This window comes from Pristiophorus japonicus, chromosome 5 (assembly GCF_044704955.1).
Source record: "Pristiophorus japonicus isolate sPriJap1 chromosome 5, sPriJap1.hap1, whole genome shotgun sequence".
NCBI classification, from domain to species: domain Eukaryota; kingdom Metazoa; phylum Chordata; class Chondrichthyes; family Pristiophoridae; genus Pristiophorus; species Pristiophorus japonicus.
In genome coordinates, this window is record NC_091981.1 from 23267439 (window position 1) to 23291972 (window position 24534).

Consider the following 24534-nt stretch of genomic DNA (forward strand, 5'->3'; position numbering starts at 1 on the left):
GCGACTTGGAAAGATAGGTTAGAATAGGGAAGTCTGCCTGGGTTCGAGGCCCAGAGCCTGCCTGGGTTCGAGGCCCAGTGTCTGTGTGGGTTCGAGGCCCAAGTAGATCCGTGCAGCGACACGGAAAGTAGGGATAGTTAGAGCTAGATAGGGATAGATGATCAATCATGGATCCAAAAATTAATAGGAAAGAAGAGAGACTCTTGTGAACGTCTGTTTTAAATGAGAAATGCTTGTGTGATTTTTACTGTTAAAAAAAAAAAGCCGGGGAGTTGTGGTTTGTTTTAGCTCCACCTACTTTTTCAAACAGAATGAAATTTTTTTTAACCCTTCGTAGTGTTGTCCTGTATGTGGGAAGTTTAAGAGTGTGAACCTTATTGAATTACGTATATTCGGATGATAAGTTACGGAGCCAGGAAACGCACAAAGGATAGGTTTGTTGAGTAAAAAAAAAATACACGGTCCCGGTGGTTAAAAAAGGATTTGACATGCTCACTTACTTGTCGAAAGAAAACATTCAGAGAAGGCACAGCAAAACAACGGAGATGGATTCAAAAGGATTCAAAAAAAATATTATATTAAATAACACGACCTTGAGGCTGGAACAATTGAGATAACGAAAAGCAGTCCATAGACTACCCAGACTTCCCTCTAGTTATGGAAAAGACAAAAAAAAGAAGTAATGTACTAAATAGGTGCTGAAAAAAAAAAATGTTCTGAGATTTAAAATTATGAGAAAAATCACTCCTGTCGAGTTGGCAGAAAAACTCCATTAAATTAGGGCTTTCATTGACAGAAGGAGGACATATTAAAAACCGTAGACGTCTTAAAGAAAGAGTGCACGCACGAGAAACGTACTCAGAGTTCCACTGGGACCTCGGAGAAAGGTATCGATAGACTACTTAGTTAAAATGGTTGGCTTTGCATTGACCGAGGCTGATGACGAAATTGAATTTCAGTAAACAAATGTGTGGTCTCGTTTTAAATCAATTAAAAAAAATATCTTTGGCAAGTACTTGAATAAGAAGTTAAAAAATATTGGAGTTTAGTCAAATGCTGCCTTTCCTGATGAAAAGATTTTTTTTTCAGATGGTTACGTGAAGTCACGTAATGACATCAGGTCTTCTTACAAACCTGTAAAGGAGTTAACCCTTTCCATTGACTGCCGTTTCATACTGAACATTATCAATTTGGATTTCTTAATAGAAAAAAGACTCACCTAACAGAGGAATGGTGCGATAGTCAGAATAAAAATAAAAACAGAACTAGCTTATGTAATAATACTTGCCTGATACAATAAAGAAATAGATACTCAAACAAAACAAATTGAAGAGTTAAAAGGCTAAGATAAATAAGCTGAAAGGGATCCACAAACCCAACTTAACCCTGACCTCCGATTTCACGGAGTGACCTCGACATGCATGGATATAATGCAGAATCAAGGGACCTGTGGGCCCTGGTAAAGCAAACCCTGAGCCCAACTGAGCATGCCCGATTTCTAACTCACCTAGGACGTGCTACTCATGATGCATTGGTGGTTGCTCACCCTAACGATGTCCAGGATCGCCTAAACGCTATCTTTAATGCTCTCACCACGACCCTTCAGAAGCCCATCAGTATGGCCGCAGTATTAGAAACTAAACCCAAACGAGAAGAAACTGCCGATGAATTCATGGCAAGATTTATTGAAATATACGGAGGTCAATCAGGAGATAATGCCTTCAGGGCAGGAGAGGATTCTCCTCAATTCTGCGCTATCCTACTTCAGTGCCTGCCCTATTCGGTTGCTCACACTATCCGGACAAATAATTGGGCAGATAACAGTAAAGCCCAGATGGAAAGGACGGTTAAATATTATTGGCAGGAAAAGAAAGGAGAGGGGGGAGGTACGCCTCACTAATGTGGGTATCATTAATGGAAGTATCGCCAACTGGGGGTGTTGTAATGCGACCTTTAGTTTAGAGTAACTTTTCGCAGTTCAAACTTGCAAAAGAGGCATAAGTGGCTGGACACGCCCCCTTTTGAAAAAAAACTGAACTAAAACAAAACTAAACTAACTCACTAGAACTGGAGCAAACTAAATGTGGAGAATTGCAATTTCTAGGATACTCCGAAAAGTATCCTACTCTGTTGTCATACTGTGGGCATCACCAATATACTTACCACTAATGTGCATATTGCAATTTGTGTATTTCTGATGTGTATATTTTTAATGTAGGGGTTATTTATAACCTGGGTTTTATGTTGGGGCTAAAATTCCGGCCTCACCGGGTCTGTATGAAGTGCGCATGGACCCCGCGAGGCCTTGCAAAAAGCCAGTTTTCGGCCGTGATGCGCATGTGCCGAAAACCGGCTTTTCCGATCGGTCAAGATTTCTCCACATCCCTGGGAGCAGGACATGCGCGCGGGTGAGATTGGGCTCTCTCATGCCCAGCGAATGTCCTTCAAGCTCTTACACCTGGTGAAAGCAGGTGCATATAAGAGAGCGGAATGTGATCCAGATGGTAAGACGGATCATGTTCTTCCAAACCCATCCCCTTTACACCCGCACCACGTTCTCCCTCTCCTCCCCCTAGACCTGGTTGATTTCTCTGAAAGCTCAGTGCGTGTGGCAAGTGACATCATTTGGATTGGACGAAATCCGGAAGTCATGACACTGTCACTATTCACTTCATACCCAATAAGCCTGTTAACAATCTGTGACCCACACACAATTCCCCATCTGTTTGGGGACGGTGGGAGGGGAGGGGTGGTGAAGGTCATGAGTTTGTTAGGGAAGAAGGTCAAGAACCTAGAGGGGAGAGAAACTTAGGCCAGGGGGGAGGGGAGGAGGTCAGAAACTTGGGCGGGGACAGTTCAGGAACTTGGTTGGCGGGGGGCATCAGGCACTTGGGTGAGGGGAGGAGATCAGAAACTGGGGGGGGGGGGGGGGCGGAGGTTAGTCTCAGGAACTTGTTGGAGAAGGAAAAGGTCAGAAACTCGGGGGGGGGGGGGGGGCGGGGCGGCGGAGGTTAGTCTCAGGAACTTGTTGGAGAAGGAAAAGGTCAGAAACTCGGGGCGTGGGGGGGTGGGGGCGGTGGGAGGAAGTTTAGGAACTTGTCGGGGAAGAAGGTCGGAACTTGGAACTTGTTTTGGGGATGGGAGAAGGTCTTAACCCGCGAGAGTGAGCCCTATCTGTTCTATGTGAGGGCCTAATTACACATTCGAGAGAAACTGCTGGGGACCAATCAGAAGTTAGGTCTTGTCCGCCAAGGTGACCAATCAGAACTTTGCTGTTAGAAATAAACGCGACCTATTGCAATGTGGGTATTATGAGATGCATATCGCTGATGTGGGTATGACTAAGGTGGGCACAGTTATATGTGGGTAATAATGTGCTGGAGGTATTACTAATATCGGCATTCTTAAGTGGCTTCAGTAATAGGGTTAACTCCAATGAAGATTTTGTGTTGCTGTGATCACTAATATAAGTATTGTTTTGTGGTGGCATGGTACCAAAGTTATCGTTGTGATGTGGTTATTATTAATTGTAATATTCAGATGTGTATTACCAATGTGGGTCTCAGTAATACAGGTGTCAACCTTGGCTCAGTCTTACAGACATACCTGCAGTGATGTCGACGTAGCCACCATGTAAATTGACTTTGGCAATCCGGACAGTAGTTAACTTCCCTGTCCCCAAGCCATCGTGCTTCTGAGCGGAGCTTTTGTTCAAATTCCAGTGCATCAGATTTTTGCCACAGAGCATCCTTATCTCTAAGAAATAATTGAAAACAAATAAACAGTCTGCAAAATATATTCATGAACAAAGAAATATGAGTATTGCTAATGTGGATATCATTATATTACCCAGTCTGGGTGGAATTCATCATAAATTGCTGAGGGCAGTAAGGGCGGAGGCTCTGGCCATAATCTTCCAATCCTCCTTATATATAGGAGCAATGCTAGAGGAATGGAGGACTGCAAATGTTACATCCATGTTTAAAGCAAAAAAGGAGGTATAAACCCAGCAACTCAACTACAGGCTAATCAGCCTGACGGCGGTGGGGAAACTTTTACAGACAATAATCTGGCCTAAAATTAATTGGAACTTTGAAAAATATGGGTTAATAAATGAAAGTTTATACGGATTTGTTGACAACAAACCGTGTTTACATAAGAACATAAGAATTAGCAGGAGTAGGCCGTTTGGCCCCTCGAGCCTGCTCCGCCATTCAATAAGATTATGGCTGATCTTCTACCTCAACTCTACTTTCCTGCACTATCCCCATAGCCCTCGATTCCCTTAATATCTGATTGAATTCTTTGATGAAGTAACGAAGGGGGTTGATGAGAGTAGTGCGGTTGATGTCGTGCATATGGATTTTCAAAAGACGTTGGTTAAAGTACCAATATTAACAAAATTGAAGCCCATGGGATTGAAGAGGCAGTGGCTAAGGGACAGAAAGTAGAGAAAGTAGTAATGGTGAACAGTTGTTTTTCAGACTAGAGGGAATTATATAATGGTGTACCTCAGGGGTCGGAATTAGGATCACTGCTCTTTTGATATATATTAATGACCTGGACTTGCATATACAGGGCATAATTTCAAAGTTTGCAGATGACACAAACTCTGAAATGTAGTAAACAATGAGGAAGGTAGTAACAGACTTCAGGAAGACATAGACAGACTGGTGAAATGGACAGATACATGTCAGATGCAATTTAATGTAGAGAAGTGTGAATTGATACATTTTAGTAGGTAGAATGAGGAGAGGCATTATAAACGAAATATCACAATTTTAAAGGGGGTGCAGGAACTGAGAGACCTGGGGATGTACGTACACAAATCTTTGACAGTAACAGGACGAGTTAAGAAGGTGGTTAAAAAGGCATAGAGGATCCTTGGCTTTATAAATAGAGGCATAGATTTGTGTGCATTTACGCAGCGAGTTGTTATGATCGGGAATGCACTGCCTGAAAGAGTGGTTGAAGCAGATTCAATAATAACTTTCAAAAGGAAATTGCATAAATACTTGAAGGGGAAAAATTTGCATGAGGCCAAGGATGGGCCGAATGGCCTCCTTCTGTGCTGTATCATTCTATGAATCGATCATAAGAAGCTTTTGCTGTAAAAGGTGTTGGTTGGACCCCACCTGGAAGAGGGAAAATGTTATACCTGGTCTCAGGAATACAAGTTTCAACGACAATAGATAAGAACAGGTTTCAGGCCATGCTGTGCGTGCAGCAGGCACCGAGAACTCCTCCCAAACAGTATGTTGATCTGCACAACTTATTCTAAAATATCTGAGTGCATGGCCAATGTCTTTCTGAACAATGGCTCAATAGCTGCTTCTTATCAATAAGCAGATTACCACACAAGAGTAAAAGTGCTTTTCTCAACATTAAATACCAGAGCTCGTTATTCAGCTTTCACTAGATACACGTTTTGACCACGTTTCAAATGGAACTAGCACTTCAAGATGAACTGGCAGGATGCCTGTAATTTTCACAGGGTGTGTTCCCCAAGTCGAGGAAGGAGAACTGTAATAAATTTTTTTTTTTTTTTTGAAATTCGTAGCCAATCGTTCCAATTCTTTGTCAAATCACAAACGCCAGAGGTCACTTTGGGCCCATTCAAGGATCACTCTGCGCCAATGCTCTTAGCCAAAAGTCCTAGAGCCACTGCACCGTTCCTGGAAGTACTGCAATACCAGGTTCGTGCCATGGAGGTGGATGGGTCAGGTCCCCCACACACCTCCTATTTCCAAAAAAGCAAGCATATACCTTCCTGATCCAGGGAGAACCACCTTGGGGTTATGGTGGTTACTCCCCTGTCAGGTCAGCTACGCATGATCTTAACTGTAATAAATGAATGAATCACTTCAGACCATTGTTGGCTAGTCCTTATCCTCCAGCCTTGACAATACTGCAGAGCCCTAGGCACGGGGAACCTCAGTCCACTTGGACAGGGTGTGCAGACTTATTGGCAGGTAGGGTGTGAGGAGAAAATAAAATTATAGCATACAAGTAGAAATTGCCCAGAGTCACCAAATCAGCAGGACATTGTCCCTTTAAGAAAATGTGTGCCTTGGTCATTGTGATCGTTTGCCCTCCATTGTGTCACAGTCTCAGTGCCCAATGAAATCAGTAGCAAGACTAAAAGAATCAGCAAGCGGCAAAAACACATTATAATATCTCATATTTAGTTACCATCACAAACGAAGTGTGATCAGCTTCATCTACAGTGCTGTAGATGCTAAAGAATCATCAAATTTCCTAGGCTGGTTTGTTAAGCATAGAATAGCACAAACATTCATTTCGGCATATTTCAGAAATAGCCTGTCTTTGTGTCTGCTAAGGAGTTATCACATTTTTATAGAAGGCTTTGATGCTGTATTCAGACAACAATCAATGGGATTGGTTTCTTTTCCTTCAGTATTTCAGCTGCAGGTTTCTGGGTTAGAACATGTCACAAATCATTTCTTTCTTACTCCCATTTGCTGACAAATATATTATCTCAGTTTTTAACTAAAAGTTTTTAATTCATTTTACTGCTTGGGTCCTAAAACTCAGATGTCTGACCTATGTTGAAATCCTATCACTGTGCTTGAATCTCCAAACCAAACTACTGAGAAACCCATTAGCAGAATTTGCATTTGCTCGATAAGGACTGGATATCCTTTCTCCGCAGGAACACGTGCCACGTCCGAAAGCTATGTAAGCTGGGCACAGCTCGGTAACACCCAACCCCTATACGTATTATTAATGAGCCAGGCTAGTTGATCATCAACAGCTCCTTGCAGTATTGTGGATCTGCCTAGCTCGAGTATCAGTCATCATAGGCAGCACCTCGGAATTGAGGAAGACTTGCTTCCACTCTTAAAATGAGTCCTTAGGTGGCTGAACAGTCCAATACTAGAACCACAGTCCCGGTCACAGGTGGGACAGATAGTCGTTGAGGGAAAGGGTGGGTGGGACAGGTTTGTCGCATGCTCTTTCCGCTGCCTGCGCTTGATTTCTACATGCTCTCGGCGATGAGATTCGAGGTGCTCAGCACCCTCCCGGATGCACTTCCTCCACTTAGGGCAATCTTTGGCCAGGGACTCCCAGGTGTCAGTGGGGATGTTGTACTTTTTCAGGGAGGCTTTGAGGGTGTCCCTGAAACGTTTCCTCTGCCCACCTTTGGCTCGTTTGCCGTGAAGGAGTTCCGAGTAGAGCGCTTGCTTTGGGAGTCTCGTGTTTGGCATGCGAACGACGTGGCCTGCCCAGCAGAGCTGATCGAGTGTGGTCAGTGCTTCAATGCTGGGAATGTTGGCCTGGTCGAGGACACTAATGTTGGTGCATCTGTCCTCCCAGGGGATTTGTGGGATCTTTGGGAGACATCGTTGGGGTATTTCTCCAGCGACTTGAGGTGTCTACTGTACATGGTCCATGTCTCTGAGCCATACAGGAGGGCGGGTATTACTACAGCCCTGTAGACCAAGAGCTTGGTGGCAGTTTTGAGGGCCTGATCTTCAAACACTCTTTTCCTCAGGTGGCCGAATGCTGCACTGGCACATTGGAGGCGGTGTTGAATCTCGTCGTCAATGTCTGCTCTTGTTGATAAGAGGCTCCTGAGGTATGGGAAATGGTCCATGTTGTCCAGGGCCAAACGTGGATCTTGATGACTGGGGGGCAGTACTGTGCGGAGAGGACAGGCTGGTGGAGGACCTTTGTCTTACAGATGTTTAGCGTAAGGCCCATGCTTTCGTATGCCTCAGTAAATACGTCGACCATATCCTGGAGGTCAGCCTCTGTATGTGTGCAGACGCAGGTGTTGTCCACGTACTGTAGCTCGATGACAGAGGTTGGGATGGTCTTGGACCTCGTCCGGAGACGGGGAAGGTTGAAAGGGTTCCCACTAGTTCTGTAGTTTAATTCCACTCCAGCGGGGAGCTTGTTGACTTTGAGGTGGAGCATGGCAACAAGGAAGATTGAGAAGAGGGTTGGGGCGATGACGCAGCCCCGTTTGACCCCAGTCCAGACGTGGATTGGGTCTGTAGTGGATCCGTTAGTAAGGATCACGGCCTGCATGTCGTCGTGGAACAGACGGAGGATGGTGATGAACTTTTGGGGGCATCCGAAACGGAGGATGCTCCATAGACCCTCGCAGGTGACAATGTCAAAGGCCTTTGTAAGGTCGAAGGCGGCCATGTATAAGGGCTGATGCTGTTCCCTGCAGCTGTCGCGCTGCAAAAATCATGTCCGTTGTGCCCCATAGGGGACGAAATCCGCACTGTGACTCCAGGAGGAACTCCTCAGCCACAGGGAGAAGACAGCTGAGGAGAACTCTAACGACAACTTTCCCAGTGACTGATAACAGTGAGATTACTCTGTAGCTGCCGCAGTCGGACTTGTCCCCTTTTTTTAAAGATGATCAGGATCACTGCATCTGAGATCTCCTGGCTTGCTCTCCTCCCTCCAGGTGGGAGAAATGAGGTCATAAATTCGCGCCAGCAGTGCCTCTCCGCCATTCTTCAGTGCCTCAGTCGGGATTCCATCCACTCCCGTAGCCTTGTTGTTCTTAAGCTGTCGTATGGCTTTTTCTCTCTCGTGCAGAGTTGGAGTTTTACTGAGGTGGTGGCGGGTAGCACGCTGCGGGATGGAGTCGAGAACACTCGCATCAAAAGGAGAGTCTCGATTATGGCACTGTTGGTAACAATCTCATAAGTCAAGGTCTCACTTACTCAGACTGCTGCATACAGTTCCCTTACTGGAGTTAGCAATAATAGGAGTCGTATTGTGGGTCCACACTCCCTGGACATCGGTTGATACTATTATTAGCTAGTAATGGAACAGCTGCTAAATCCTGGAATTGGTGTTGGAAGTGATTATGTGAGCCCTGGGGACTCCAATACATAATCCGCTTGCACAAAAGGTTGTTCCCATGGTCTTTTTCCAAGGCTGTTCCTGTGAACTCCAAAAGACAAGTCATCTGGAACAGAACTGCCCAAGGCAGGCTTCAGTTCGTCAATTCAAAGGTGTGAAAAGCAGCAAATTATATGTTGGCTAAAAAAAGGCAGGTGGAGGGAGTGCAGAAAAGGAGCACTAAACTAATACCTGCATAAAGCATCTGATCTATAAGGAGAAGTTGAAGAGAATAGAACTGTGTACTCGAGTGAAGAGAAGGCCCAGTGCAGAAGTATTCGAGGATTTTAAGAGAACAGATAAAATCACCCCACTAATATGTTTGAGACTGGCACCAACTCTGGAACCAGGGAATTTGGGCTCAAACTTGGAAGGAGGAAGGTGCAGAGTTTAGATTTAACTGCTTTATCCAGAGGGTGTTTAATGTGAAGGATAGACTGCCCAGGGAGAACTAGACAGAGATCAGAGGAAATGAGTGACAGAAATGTTAACTTTTGGGTCCAGTCAGAAAGACTGCAGTCTTTTCCAGTCCTTTACTTACCTGAGAGAGAGTTGGCAACTTTGAAAACTGACACTTCACTGAAAGTTCAACAAGATAATACAAGCTTAAAAATAAACTTTATAGGACAACTACAAAACTATATGCTGCACTAATTTGCACTAGAGTGAAATCCTGAAAAATATAAAACACCCTTTGTATATAGAGAACTGATAATACTTGTGCTGATGAGAGATGAACAACTAAGAGCAAAGATCAGGGCACAACTCGTTGAATGAATTAAGAAAAATAGTAATAATCAGAGAATATTAGACCTTAAGCACCTTATTAAGTAAATATTTCAAATAGTAGTTAACTATTGGAACAGAAAAATATTGATTGTTGCATCATACTTAATAAGTTCAATTAAGCGCTCTTCCAGAAACTCCTTAGTTCTGTTCAAGTCATCTACTTCAGCAAGAAGTTTTTGTTCATTCCTCTCCGTCGCGACTTGAGTCTTCTCAAAGTGTTGTTTATATTCTTCTAGCTCCTTCTTTACAGCTTCCAACTCCTGCTGAGTACTATTGAAAAATACATTTCAATAAGTCAACTGCAAACATCAGTAACATTATGAAGCCTGAGGACATCCAATGCATTAAATAGCATTCAAAAGCAAAGGTAATTTCACTGATGTTCACTCACTTCCAATCCTAAATGCAATTTTAATCTTTGTAAATGTAAAGTAAATAATGCAATGACCGTTTAGGCTAGAGGTTTATTAGCAGTCCCAGCAGAAAAAAAATACAGGCACTTTTTTTTGTAGATACCATAACATAGAAACATAGAAAAATAGGTGCAAGTGTAGGCCATTCGGCCCTTCAAGCCTGCACCACCATTCAATATGATCACTGCTGATCATGCATTTCAGTACCCCATTCCTGCTTTCCCTCCATATCCCTTGATCCCTTTAGCCACGAGGGCCACATCTAACTCCCTTTTGAATATATCTAATGAACTATCATCAACAACTTTCTGTGGTAGAGAATTCCACAGGTTCACAATTCTCTGAGTGAAGAAGTTTCTCCTCATCATGGTCCTAAATGGCTTACCTCTTATCCTTAGACTGTGACCCCTGGTTCTGGACTTCCCCAACATCGGGAACATTCTTCCTGCATCTAACCTGTCCAATCCTGTCAGAATTTTATATGTTTCTATGAGAACCCCTCTCATTCTTCTAAATTCCATTGAATACAAGCCTAGTCGATCCAGTCTTTCTTCATATGTTAGTCCTGTCATCCCGGGAATCAGTCTGGCTGCACTCCCTCAATAGAAAGTCCTTCCTCAGATTAGGAGACCAAAACTGTACACAATATTCAAGATGTGGCCTTACCAAGGCCCTGTACAACTGTAGTAAGACCCCCCTGCTCCTATACTCGAATCCTCTTGCTATGAAGGCCAACATGCCATTTGCCTTCTTCATTGATCACTTATATTATCTGATTTTCCTTGCTCCACCTTGCCTTCAACTGCCTCAGCCCTAAGCTCTGAAATTCCTTCCCTAAACCTCTCCGCCTCTCTATCCTCTTAAGACCCTCTTTAAAACCAATCTCTTTGACCAAGTTTTTGGTCATCTGACCCATTAGCTCGGTGTCAAATTCTTTTTGATAACGCTCAACAATTTAACTCTATGCCAATTGCAAAGTATACTTGTAAAGTGATCTTAATAGATATTTGGTTAAAAAAAATTTGTTTGATAAAATTCATCATCACATTATGCATGTAGTTTGATGCCAAGTCATCTTGTATATTTTTTTTATATATAACAAAAATGAAAAAGTTATGTATTGTGGGTGTGGAGATGGTGTGTGGGGGGGGTGGGAATGGTGTATGTGGTGCGGGTGTGTGGTGTGGTGCAGGTGTGTTGGGGGGGGGTGTGCGGGGGCGGGTGCGTGTGCAGGGCGGGGGTGTGTGTGTGTATGCGCGCGCGCGCGTGCGGTGTGTAAAAATCGCCTATAATCAGCTATTCAATTAACCTTGCTGGTAAGTGCAGGCCTGTGGACGTCTGCAGATGAAAGGATTAGACTAGGCTATAATCCCCAGGGAAGCACCTGTTGGAATTACCTGCATTATCTGTGAATAGCCACTTGGTTAAAACACTAAAATCCTGCCAGCATTTGTGTAACTTTACCCAAAAAACACTCAGTGCCCTCAAGAGAGGAGGAAAATAAAAGGGAAAAACACACACACAAAACAGTTGTTGGCAATTATCCACCTTTCTTGTTGAATACAGAAACAACCGTATTCTTCATTCTACTTTCTATTGTAAATCAAAAATGTGTTCCTTTTATGTAAATCAAAATACAGTGAGATACATTCATATTCCTACAGCAAAACATAAAATACTGTCCATATTTCAGTAAACCATTTTCATCCAACTGTATAAGTTGAGAAAATTATCAGTATTAAAGAGAAGAAAAGGAAAGAAGATGTCATCCTCTACAATCTGCCCAATATCTAGTCAAACAATAGTGACACTGGGGATCTTAACAGTACAACCCGAGTTGCAAGTATTGGATACTATGAACTCGTAAATTAGGCCATGTGCATTTTCTTGTCTTTTTGGAAGGCGGATTGAAAAGCACTCCAGTGAGGTGAGGCTGATTGCAAACCAACAAATTTTTTTTTTAATACAGAATACATGAGTGAACAGTATCAAGTTTTCCAGTGAGATACATTTATTTCCTAGCACTCCTCATACTCTAAAATGGCAAATCATGTAACTCGGTCTCATTTCCAAGTTAGCTGTCCTTGAGCTAACTGGCACTATAAGAATATAAGAACATGAGAAATAGGAGCAGGATTAGGCCATTTGGCCCATCGAGCATGCTCCGCCATTCAGTAAAATCATTGCTGATCCGATCATGGACTCAGTTCCACTTTCCTGCCTGCTCCCCATAACCCTTTACTCCCTTATTGCTCAAAAAATCTGTCTATCTCTGTCCTAAATATATTCAAAGACCCAGCCTCCAGAGCTCTCTGGGGCAGAGAATTCCACAGATTTACAACCCTCAGAGAAGAAATTCCTCCTCGCCTCCGTTCTAAATGGGCGACCCCTTACTCTGAAACTATGCCGCCTTGTTCTTGATTCTCCCTCAAGGTGAAACATCCTCTCTGCATGTCAAATCCCCTCATGCAAAGGAGGGAAACACAGCAAACAATGGGGAGAAATTTGGTCGCACTTCAGTTGGGGCAGTGTCCTGGGAGTGTGAAGCGGGATGCTAAGGGAGGCGTTGCACACGTCTTAGGGCGCTAGGCCAGCTGAGTAAGTGAAAATCCCGAGCTAAACAGCCAGTCTCGGAGCGCCATAACAGAGGCCTCGGGGGGGGGGGGGGGCGGGGGAGAAATACCTGAAAAAAAACAAACAAAAACATTCCCAATACATAGCTCACGCCATCACAACATAAATCGCAAAAGAAAAAGAAAAAAAAAACAATCACACTTACCTGAGGTGGGCATTACTTACCTCACTGCAGCCGCTACAGCTCGGAACACCTGCTTTCACAGGCAGTCCCACCAGGGTGCGCTACGGAGCGCCAAGGGTCGGGCTGCAAACAAAAAATCGAGCCGGTGTCGCAACCAGGGGAGTTGCACACCGGCTCACCACTTCCGGGCGGTAATACTCCGCGGCCCGTCGATACCGGCACCCAATGTCCCGGTGGGGTACTGGAAGCTTGCCGCCCCAACGCAAGTGCTTCCCACTGCCATTGCCGCCCCTCCAGGGCACGAAGAGGGACGACAAAATACCGAAAATCCAGCCCATTGTATTACCCAGCTTTTACACGGCAAAAACACTGAACGCAAAGGACACCTAAAAAGCTTGGAGGAAGTTTACATTTCAAATGGCTGGTTTCCCTATAGCAGCTGATCACAGACCAATTGACTGCTGTAGAGAAACTAAACTGAGCAATATTTTAATTTTTTTTTTAAAACACTAAATTTTGGCCTGCACAGCTGGCGGAAATCCCACTCCATACAGTATCTAAAGGCAAACAAATAGCAAGATCGGGCATACAATGCCTCCAGAATGTTTTGTCATTACAGCCATCTGCAACTAGACACATACCCAAGTTCAGCCACCCAAGGACTCATTTTTTTTAGAGTGGAAGCAAGCCTTCCTCGATTCCAAGGGACTGCCTATGATGATGATAATGACATACCCAAATATCTTTTATGCAAAACACAAGCTCAAAAGAAAAGAATCAGACTGAGATTAACTCTTTCCTTATAATTTAAAGTCATACCTGGTGACGTTTTCTGTAAGGGACTTTAGATTCTCCTCCTTTTCATTTCCCAATAATTGTGAATTCACAATTACTTGTGCTTTTTGTTCCAACTGTTCTGACAATTTACTGTTGAGGTCCTTTTAAATAAATGTGTCAAAATACAATTGCAAATTGTAAGTAGGGATGAAATGCAAGTACATCATTGAGAATATTCACCTAAATGAAAATCCTGCAAAATGGATTTCTATTTTCAAATGTAGGTACATGTTAGACTCACTTGAGATTCAAGGAGTTGTTTATCCATTAAGGCTATTTGGGCTTGTCGCTCATTAAGATTCCTTTTCACAACCTCCAATTCTTCACCAACAGTCTGTCAAAATCAAAGCATCATCAGCAAAGTGTTGCATTAGCCATTGCTGGCAATGTTCCAGTCCATTACAGGCTCCAATTTGATGCAATATACCGTGATCAAATGTAAGTACTCAACAATTAAAAAGTATAATGGAGCTTGATCTTAATTAGCAATGAAAATCCGTCAAACTAATACACAGGAAAATTAGGGAAGACAACACAAAGCATTTTCCCCTAGCAGAGAGGTCAATAACCAGGGAGCATAGATTTAAAGTAATTGGTAGAAGAATTAGAGGGGAGTTGAGGAGAATTTTTTTTCACCCAGAGGGCGGTGGGCGTCTGGAACTCACTGCCTGAAAGGATGGTCGAGGCAGAAACCCTCATCACATTTAAAAGTTACTTGGATGTGTAGTTGAAGTGCCGTAACCTACAGGGCTACAGACTAAGAGCTGTAAAGTGGGATTAAGCTGGATAGTTCTTTTTCGGCCGGCACAGATGCAATGGGCCCAATGGCCACCTTCTATGCCGCAAACTTCTATGATTCCATGATGATCTGATTCTGGGACAAATGGGAGCTATTCTGAAAAGGGATTACATCTAAACAGGAAGAATACTAATGTACTGGCAAAATGGTTAAATAGGGCAATGACAAGGTAAAGTAGAGAAGGCTGAGAAAATTGTTCCCATAGTCAAGTATAATAAATCAAAGGAGCAGGCTGTGATTGCACATCTCCGAGCAGTTGGTTAAAAGCAATATTGGTGGAGACTGTAAGCAGGGTATTTGCTTACCCTCTATGTTGCTGGTAATATGGGACATAAAGACCAGAAAAGAGACAAGTGCGAGAAAAAAATAAACCTTTCCCTCATAAAACACATAAAAATAAAGACATCACTTTCTACATGTAAAAAATAACAGAAGTTTGAGGTCAAATCTCCAATTAAGAAAAATGATCAAACAGAGATAAATTATAGATAAGACAGAAATGTAGTAGATGGTTTTCAACTCAGGCTTTCAAAATTTGAAAAATTGTTAAATTCAGATATCCTCCATTGAAATTAATTATGCTCTTCATCGCTTATTTAGTGTTTAAAATGGAATTAAAACACAAATAAAAAGCTCTCTGTGTTGCACTACAATAATTAACCAGTCTGTAGCAATACAAGGAGTGAACCTAGTCATCACCTTTAATTTATTCTGATAATCCATCACATTTCCACTCATCTGAAATTTGATTGCAGACATCTCTTCCTTTGCAGCCTCCTGGAAGCTTTTTACTTGCTGTTGCTCTCTCACTAGCTTTCTCTGCAGCTCTTTTACAGTTGTTGTTAACTCTTTCGATCTCCTTAACTCCTCTTGCAGCTGTTCATTCTCACTCTTGAGTGTGGAAACATTAAGACTTAGCTGGCTTTGTTTCACCTTTACTTCCTCACAAAATGATGTTTGATGTTGAGAAATTTCAACACATTTCTGCGCAGTGGCATTTTTTTCTGCACTGAGCGTACAAACCTGCATGCCGAGTTCTGCCATTTCAGTGTTTGTTCTGTGAAGTAGATCCTTGATCTCGACATTCTCAAGCTCTAACTTTTCAACATACTGTTTCTGCTGGGACAATTCTTCTTTAACAGACTCAAGTTGTTCTTCAAGTTCCATGATGCGCTGCGCTGAATTCTCTCTTTCTTTTTTAAAATAATCTTCTTTTTCTTTAAGCAGCAAGAGTTGCTCAACATGATCCCTATTAATTGATTCGATCTGTTCTTTTAGATTTTGAACCAAGGTTCTGTATTCCTCCTTGGAACATATTGCAAGATTTAGATTGCTGTGTATATTTTCCTTTTCCTCAGCTGCATGTTTAAGCTTTGACCCGAGCTCTTGGCCCTCTGCCTGCAATCTGGTCACTTCGGCCTGCTTGATTTCAAGCTGATTTTTAGCAGTAACTAGCCCTGCATTAACCTCTTGCATTTCTTTCTCCTGAAGCTCTCTCTCCTGTATCTGAGCTTTCACTAATGTGTTTTTCTCTGCTACTATGCCCTCTAAATGCATAGTCTGTTGCTTAAAGTTATTCTCAAGATTCAACTTTTCTTTTTCCAAGATCTCTATTATTGCCTGACTTTTCTCAAAGTTTTCCGAAAACTGTTTTAACGTGTTAACTTTTTCAAGTAAAGCATCTTCTTTCTCGGCTAAAAGGGAGGCAAGAGCATTTTCATTGTGCTTTGACTTTATTAATTTATTCTTCAAATCTGAAACCAGTTCTTCCTTGGTCTGGCTATCTACCTGGAGATTTAGTAAGCGGTCGTTCAACTCATTTTCTTCTTGTTTCAGATCATCAAGTTCAGACTGATTTTTTTTCAGTTTTGTTTCTGCTCTTTCAAACTGCCGGAGAGTGTTTTGCAAGTTCTCATCCAACTGCCGGTTTTCTTCCCGGAGCTTCTTTTCTTTTCCATCCACTGTTACCTTAGCATCAGCTAGCTGGCCGTGCAACTGTTTCTCAGATGCATTCAATCGGTCTATTTCGGCTTCAAGGGATAAACAAGTCTTCTCCACTTCTTTCTCTCTTTCAGCATATTTCTGCACGGCATGTTGGAGTTTCTTATTCTCGGTTTGCAGTTTCTGATGCTCGATGTTAATGTGCTCTGTCCGAGTTTGCAGTTTGGCCAATAGCTCTTCTAAGTCTTGTAACTTTTTTCTGAGATCTTCTTTCTCACATAAAAGCTTACTTTGAACCTCCTGGTGTTTGTGTGCCTTATTGCATGCAGCAGACAACTCTAATTCTTTTATTTTGATTTGGCTGGAAAGTGTATTTACTTGTTCCTGTAATTTTTCATATTTCATTTGTGTTTCTTCTTGCTCTTCTCTTAGCTCCTGAATTGTCTTCTGCCCTGACTCAAGATCTGCAGTTTCCTTTTCTTGTACACTCATCAGTTCTCTACATTTATTCAGGGAACATTCTAGCTCTTGATCTTTCTTTACAAGCACAGCACATTTCTCCTCAAATTTTGAAGTTGTCTCTTTTAGCTTTAACTCAAGCTCATTTATTACCGATTCTCTTGATTTCAAATCATTTGTTAACTTCTCCAGTTGAGACTGCTGCACACTGTTTAATCTCTGCATTCCAATTTCCTCCCTCTCAGCGTCATTCAACTTGTCAAGAAGCTCGTGGATCTTTTGTGCTGAATCATAGTGAGTTGCTGTTAGTTGTCCCTTTTCAGTCAAAATACTGTCTATCCTTGTTATCAGCTCTATGTTCTTCTGTTCCACTGTCATTAGTTTGGTCTGAAGTTCACCAAGATGGTCATCTTTCAACTCTTCAGAAGCCTTGATCCTTTCCATTTCTTGTGTTAATGACTGTAGCTTTAATGTGTACTCTTGATTACATGTCTCTAACTCTATAATCTTCATCTGAAACACCTGCTGCTTTTCAGTGGAACTGATTTCTAATATCTGTAAAGAGGTCTGAAGCTCTTTAACAGTGCCTTGAGCAGAAACAGAATCCTCACTTTGCTGATTCATCTCTTCCACCATCTCCTTCAGCCTACGGTTTTCCTCCAGGGCATCAGCAGTTGATTTCTTCACAGCTTCTGCAGTTTGCTCATGCAGAGTTATTGTCCTCTCTAATTCTTCCTTCTCCACTTCAATCTGTTGGATCTTCTCTTGCATCTCCCTTTGCTTTACATCAGATTGATCAAGTTCAGCGCGTAACTCATCGAAGGTTTCCAGCTGCTCCACTATTAATGGATTGTTTATTTCTGGATTTGAAGAAAATTCTGGAACCTACAAAAAGATGTAAACTATATATTAGCTATGCTACAATTGGATGCAACTTCATCAGTATAATTTCTTTTTTTTAAAACCAGAAAAGCACCCGGAAACCAGTTCAACAAAACGGGCACTGATTCAGAGGCAGGACGTTTATAAACAACACTAATTAGCCAGCCCAAAAATAGGGGCATAAATATAAGATAGTTACTAATAAATCCAATAAGGAATTCAGGAGAATCCTCTTTGTCCAGAGAGTGGTTAGAATGTGCAACTTGCTGCCACATGGAGTAGTTGAGGCAAGTAGCAGTGATGCCTTTAAGAGGAAGCTAGAGAAGTACATGAGGGAGAAAGGATTGGAAGGATATGCAGATAGAGTTAAATGAAGTAGAGTGGGTGGAGGCCCGAGTGGAGCATAAACACCAACATAGAGCAGTTGGGCCGAATGGCCTGTGTCTGTTCTGTAAATTCTATGTAATTCAATGACAAGTCATATATCATGTTTACCTAAACTTTTCAAATAATTTTCAATTATAATTAAACAGAGCATATGGACAGTTGCAAAAGATATCAATCATCTAAGTTGGTATACTGATACAGGTACAGCAGGCTGTGAAGGCATGTTGGCCTTCATAACGAGAAGATTTGAGTATCGGAGCAGGGAGGTCTTACTACAGTTGTACAGGGCTTTGGTGAGGCCACACCTTGAATATTGTGTACAGCTTTGGTCTCCTAGTCTGAGGAAGGACATTCTTGCTATTGAGGGAGTGCAGCGAAGGTTCACCTGACTGATGTATGAAGAAAGACTGGATTGACTAGGCTTATATTCACTGGAATTTAGAAGAATGAGAGGGGATCTCATAGAAACATATCAAATTCTGATGGGATTGGACAGGTTAGATGCAGGAAGAATGTTCCCGATGTTGGGGAAGTCCAGAACCAGGGATCACAGTCTAAGGATAAGGGGTAAGCCATTTAGGACCGAGATGAGGAGAAACTTCTTCACGCAGAGAGTTGTTAACCTGTGGAATTCTCTACCACAGAAAGTTGTTGAGGCCAGTTCGTTAGATATATTCAAAAGTGAGTTAGATGTGGCCCTTACGGCCAAAGAGATCAAGGGGTATGGAGAGAAAGCAGGAAAGGGGTACTGAAGTTGCATGATCAGTCATGATCTTATTGAATGGTGGTGCAGGCTCGAATACCCTGCTCCTGCACCTATTTTCTATGTTTCTATCTATCAAAATCAATGAAAAAGTAAACTAAAGAAGAGCTTTCAGAAAGTGAAGTCCAAATGTAGGCCTAGAAATTGGACCTCACTGCACCTGTTTTATGGGCGCAACAAGGGCCAACATCAAGGCCCAAAGTCCTGCGCCAAAAGGATGTCTGTAAAAATTCCAACCCAAAATTGGGGTGGATGATTTTTCAGGCACCCCTGCTAGCTGTTTAAAATGTTAGGCATTAGGCCCCTTACATATGCAAACGAGTAGCCTAATGCCCATTTTAAGCCCCCTCTGCCAAACTGGGCCTGGTCCACTTGAGGACTTTTCAGCGGCCGCCACCAATAAGTAAGATTTTTTTAAATGTTCCTGTGGAGCCAGAAGGAGCAGGAGTGCTCCCCAACTTCACAGTACCCAACTCACCCCCCTATTGCTGTTCCTCACCTCCCCCCCAACCCCGCTCCCCATCCCGGCACCTTGCGTTCGGCCCACTGTCCGCAAGGCTAACAGTCCAATATTCAGCTTCGTCAAATGGGCAAGCTGCTGGTGGAGGTGTGACAGGGGCTGGCAACTCGCCCAATTAATATTAATGAGGCCTGAGGCCCAATTTCAGCCATACCCAAAACCAGGCATTGACAAATTTAAAACGCCATATTAAAAACCATGCTTATCTGCATTGGTGAAGTTGTTCTAGCAAACTATACAACAGTTACATCTCTGCTAAGCAAGAGGAATAAAATATGTTAATTGGACTCCAAAATTTGCACTCCTATGGATAGGAAATCTATTCTAAAACACAGCATCGTGAAGCATAAGAAAAAATCTATTTTGACTTTGGATCTTTTGCCACATCCAAGTCACATAAGTCTGTGCTGTGTTGTGGTAGAAAGCACAGCAGGGCTGAAGGGACCAGACTACAAAGCTTCAATTTTTAAACTACAAGGTCTGGAGTTTCCGCATGATATCCGTCCAGATATCAGCTTAACCGGAGTGGTATCGAATGAAATAACGCTAAAGATTGTGGAATTTTAAGCACAAGTGAGTTGTGCCCATAACCACTTTATGAACAATGTTTTATGCTGGCTCAAATGTTCATTCCCTGCTCACAAAACTTGCCATGCCCCCAGTTCGGAATAGTGAGTTTCCGCTGATTCGGGGGTTTTCAGCAATCTCCGGCGCACAGGCACCTGTGGTCACATGAATCCAGTATTAACAAGCTGACCGACAGTGGCCAGCAGTCAAGTGAAGCCTGACCCAGGTCTGTTTCTCCTGCTGCTGTTGCAATTACTTTAAATTCAGTCAATTGATCTACTCTTGGCACACAAGACCTGTGACCAGCAGTCAATTGAAGCCAATTAAAAAGCAAGACCAAAAGCATGAAATCAGTCAATTGATCTGCCCTGCTTATAGTTTAAAAAGTTGAATAGCTCATTGCTTGTCAACCCCACTCCTCTTGGTGATGCTGCAGGATGCCCTGTTCTAGTCACAAATTGAGTATAATCAATTACGCCGATTGATTCCGCTGCTTCATGGGAGATTTTAGGTTCAGGTTTATGCTAATGGATTTGCACAGAAACTTCAGCATAACTTGACCTTGGCAAATCCACCACAGTGTCCAGCGCATTCTGCCAATTGCACACCTAGTGGAAAATCCATGCCCAATTCTTTTTGGTGGGATAAAACCAAGTTTGAATTATAGAAGACTGAGTTCCAGGGAGGCTTAGTGAGAGAGGCAGGTTGCATTGATCACGGTAAGTCAGATGCGCTGTTTTATAAGGATGGCAGCATTATACCATGAGATTCTTCTGCTGAGGGGCAGCTCTGTATAACGTGGCTTGTCTCCTTATGGCCACATTATGTTACGTGCAGTAAACAGGTAGATCCTGAGGTCAAGTAGAAGTTACCTGCTTTAGCAAATGCAGAGGTAAATTAAAGGATCAACATGTGCCCAGCAATAGTCTGGAAAGACATCATACAAGTGATTTCTGGGTCAGCTCATTTATGTATGCACTGGAGTAGTGATTGGCATTAATGCCAAGTAAAACGGATTTAATCTGCTGGAGTGCATGGAAATTAGAGTGCAATCTTCAACTCGGTTCTGGCTCAGCACTGTAGTAGCAGACTCGGACAAGTAGCTAAGGAAGGAACTAAGCTGAGCTTGGCTTACTTGATTCTCAGCAAATTCACTGCTTATGCAATCATTTGTTTTCTGATACTTTTCAGGAATGTCCACTATAGCAGCTTCTGACACGCGAAGTCAAACAAGGCAACAGGGCATGGCACACAGGCACAGAGGACTCAGACCTGCAAGCCCTTCGTGAGGAAAGTCATCATCATCATAGGCAGTTCCTTGAAATCGAGGAAGACTTGCTTCCACTCGCAAACTGAGTTCTCAGGTGACTGTACAGTCCAACATGGGAATTACACTCTCTCTCACAGACAGTGGTTGAAGGAAAGGGTGGGTGGGGAGCCTGGTTTGCCGCACGCTCCTTCCACTGCCTGCGCTTGATTTTTTTCATGCTCTCAGCGATGAGACTCGGTGCTCAGCGCCCTCCCAGATGCTTTTCCTCCACTTAGGGTGGTCTTCGGCCAGGGACTCCCAGGTGTCGGTGGGGATGTTGCACTTTATCAAGGAGCCTTTGATGGTATCCTTGAAATGATTCCTCTGCCCATCTGGGGCTCGCTTGCCGTGTAAGAGTTCTGGGTAGAGCGCTTGGTTTGGGAGTCGTGTTGGGCATACAGATGATGTGGCCCGCCCAACGGAGCTGGTCGAGTGTGGTCAGTGCTTCGATGCTGGATGCGAGGAAAGTATACTTCAAGAGATAAAGATTGCTGAGGGTCCGTGGCGGCAAACCTACCAGAATTGTCACTCGATCCTTGTGGAGCGTGGTGACACAAGTGCCAACTTTCTCGCCCCCAAGACTGCAAACCAGTACCACAAGAAGTTCCATAACACATCAGCTCCCTTTTATTTCCTTCCCACCCTGGGCACCAGCACACACTCCACCCTATGGGCCCAAGTTTCGGGCCGCGCCGTTCTGGACACCCATTTTTCACGCCACAAAGTGCGCCTAAAAAAAACTCACCTATTCTCCGGCTCCCTGCAGGCCCTCTGGAGCTGGGCGCGGCGCAGCACGAGCTGTATGGGGCGGAGCCAGGTCCCTGCACTGAAAACAGTGCCGGGACCTCTGCACATGCGCGTTACAGTGGGCGCACATGTGCAGTAGCTCCAGGGGCCCAAAACTGTGGAAGGGGGCCGAAGCACGCAGTCCCTAGCCCTGGCCGAATGGCCTCACTGGGGCTGCGTGGATAAGGCTCACCTCTCTCCCGCCCCCCCGCCAGCGACTCGACCTCTGCTTCCCCCCCCGCCCCCGGCGACCCGACCTCCGCTTCTGCCCCCCCCCGACCCGACCTCCGCGCCCACCCACCCCGCGACTCTCCTACCCCTCGACCTCCGCGACTCCCCCCACCCCCCGAACCTCCACGACCCCATCAGAGACCCGATGCCACCTACCTGTAAATCCAGCCCGAAGTCTTGGGCCCGGCCGTTCAGCCTCCTTCTCTCCCTCCACTCCCCTCCCCCTTCTCCTCCCCCTACTCCCCTCCTCCCCCACCCCCCCCCTTCTCCTCCCCCTACTCCCCTCCTCCCCCACCCCCCTCACCACTCCCTCCTCCTCCTCCCTCACCACTCCCCGACCCCCTTCCTTCGCCCCACCCCCCTTCTCCTCCTTCCTCACCCCCCTCTCCTCCTCCTCCTTCCTCACCCCCCTCTCCTCCTCCTCCTCCTCCTTCCTCACCCCCCCTCTCCTCCTCCTCCTCCTTCCTCACCCCCCTCTCCTCCTCCTCCTCCTTCCTCACCCCCCCTCTCCTCCTCCTCCTCCTTCCTCACCCCCCCTCTCCTCCTCCTCCTCCTTCCTCACCCCCCTCTCCTCCTCCTCCTCCTTCCTCACTCCCCCCTCTCCTCCTCCTCCTCCTTCCTCACCCCCCCTCTCCTCCTCCTCCTTCCTCACCCCCCTCTCCTCCTCCTCCTTCCTCACCCCCCCTCTCCTCCTCCTCCTTCCTCACCCCCCTCTCCTCCTCCTCACCCCTCTCCTCCTCCTCCTTCCTCACCCCTCTCCTCCTCCTCCTTCCTCACCCCCCTCTCCTCCTCCTCCTTCCTCACCCCCCTCTCCTCCTCCTCCTTCCTCACCCCCCTCCCTCCTCCTCCTTCCTCACCCCCCTCTCCTCCTCCTCCTTCCTCAAGATAAAAAAAACCCCCTCCTCCCCCTCACCCTCCCCACCCCCTTCTCCCCCCCACCACTCCCCCATCCTCCTCCCTCCCCACCCCCACCACTCCCCCATCCTCCTCCCTCCCCACCCCCTTCTCCCCCCCACTCCCCCATCCTCCTCCCCCCTCCCCACCCCCTTCTCCCCCCCACCCCCATCCTTCCTCCCCCTACCCCTCCCCTTCTCCCCCTCCCACCCCCCCCCCCCACCCCCATCCTTCCTCCCCCTACCCCTCCCCTTCTCCCCCTCCCCCTCTCCCCCTCCCTTCTCCCCCTCCCCCCACTTCCCCTCCTCCCCTTCCCCTCCTCCTTCTCCCCTTCCCCTCCTCCCCTTCCCCTCCTCCTTCTCCCCTTCCCCTCCTCCTTCTCCCCTTCTCCTTCTCCCCCTCCCCCCCTCCCCTCCTTCCACCCCCCTTCTTCCCCTCCCACCTTCTCCCCCTCCCCTCCCCCTTCTCCCTTCTCCCCTCCCACCTTCTCCCCCTCCCCTCCCCCTTCTCCCTTCTCCCCCTCCCACCCACCTTCTCCCCTCCCCCTTCTCCCCCTCCCACCCCCCTTCTCCCCCTCCCACCCCCCTTCTCCCCCTACCTCCCCCCTTCTCCCACTCCCCCTACATCCCCCCACCTCCCCCCTTCTCCCACTCCCCCCCTTCTTCCCCCTCCTCCCCCTCCCACCCCCCTTCTCCCCCTCCCCCTACCTCTACCTCTACCTCCCCCCTTCTCCCACTCCCCCCCTTCTTCCCCCTCCCACCCCCCTTCTCCCCCTCCCCCTACCTCCCCCCTTCTCCCACTCCCCCTCCCCCTCCCCCTACCTCCCCCCACCTCCCCCGTTCTCCCACTCCCCCCTTCTTCCCCCTCCCCCTTCCACCTCCCTTCTCCCCCTCCCACCCCCTTCTCCCCCTCGTCCCACTCCCACCCCCCCTCCTTCTCCCCCCCTCCCCCTCCCACCCCCCTCCTTCTCCCCCCTCCCACCCCCTTTCTCTCCTCTCCCCCCACTCCCACCCTCCTTCCCCCTCCCACCCCCCTTCTCCCCTCCTTCCCCCTCCCACCCCCCTTCTCCCCTCCCACCCCCTTCTCCCCTCCTTCCCCCTCCCACCCCCCTTCTTCCCCCTCCCACCCCCCTCCCCCCTTCTTCCCCCTCCCACCCCCCCTCCCCCCTTCTCCCCCTCCCCTTCTCCCCCCTCCCCCTCTCCCACCCCCCTTCTCACTCCCACCCCCCTTCTCCCCCTCCCACCCCCCTTCTCCCCCTCCCACCCCCCTTCTCACTCCCACCCCTTCTCCCCCTCCACCCCCCTTCTCAC

The 24534-nt window shown here is 45.8% G+C and overlaps 1 protein-coding gene across 2 annotated transcripts in view; it reads right to left on the bottom strand.

Moving 5' to 3' along the window:
* Positions 1-24534, bottom strand: part of fyco1a (FYVE and coiled-coil domain autophagy adaptor 1a) — a 234289-nt gene that overhangs the window by 175537 nt on the left and 34218 nt on the right. For both annotated transcript variants that reach the window (XM_070880401.1, XM_070880402.1), the window contains exons 9-13: positions 15185-17770; positions 13928-14020; positions 13669-13787; positions 9781-9948; positions 3607-3756 (exon numbers count right to left, since the gene is read on the bottom strand). In XM_070880401.1, coding sequence (XP_070736502.1) covers positions 3607-3756; positions 9781-9948; positions 13669-13787; positions 13928-14020; positions 15185-17770 — 3116 coding nt within the window. The remainder of the gene's footprint in view (positions 1-3606; positions 3757-9780; positions 9949-13668; positions 13788-13927; positions 14021-15184; positions 17771-24534) is intronic.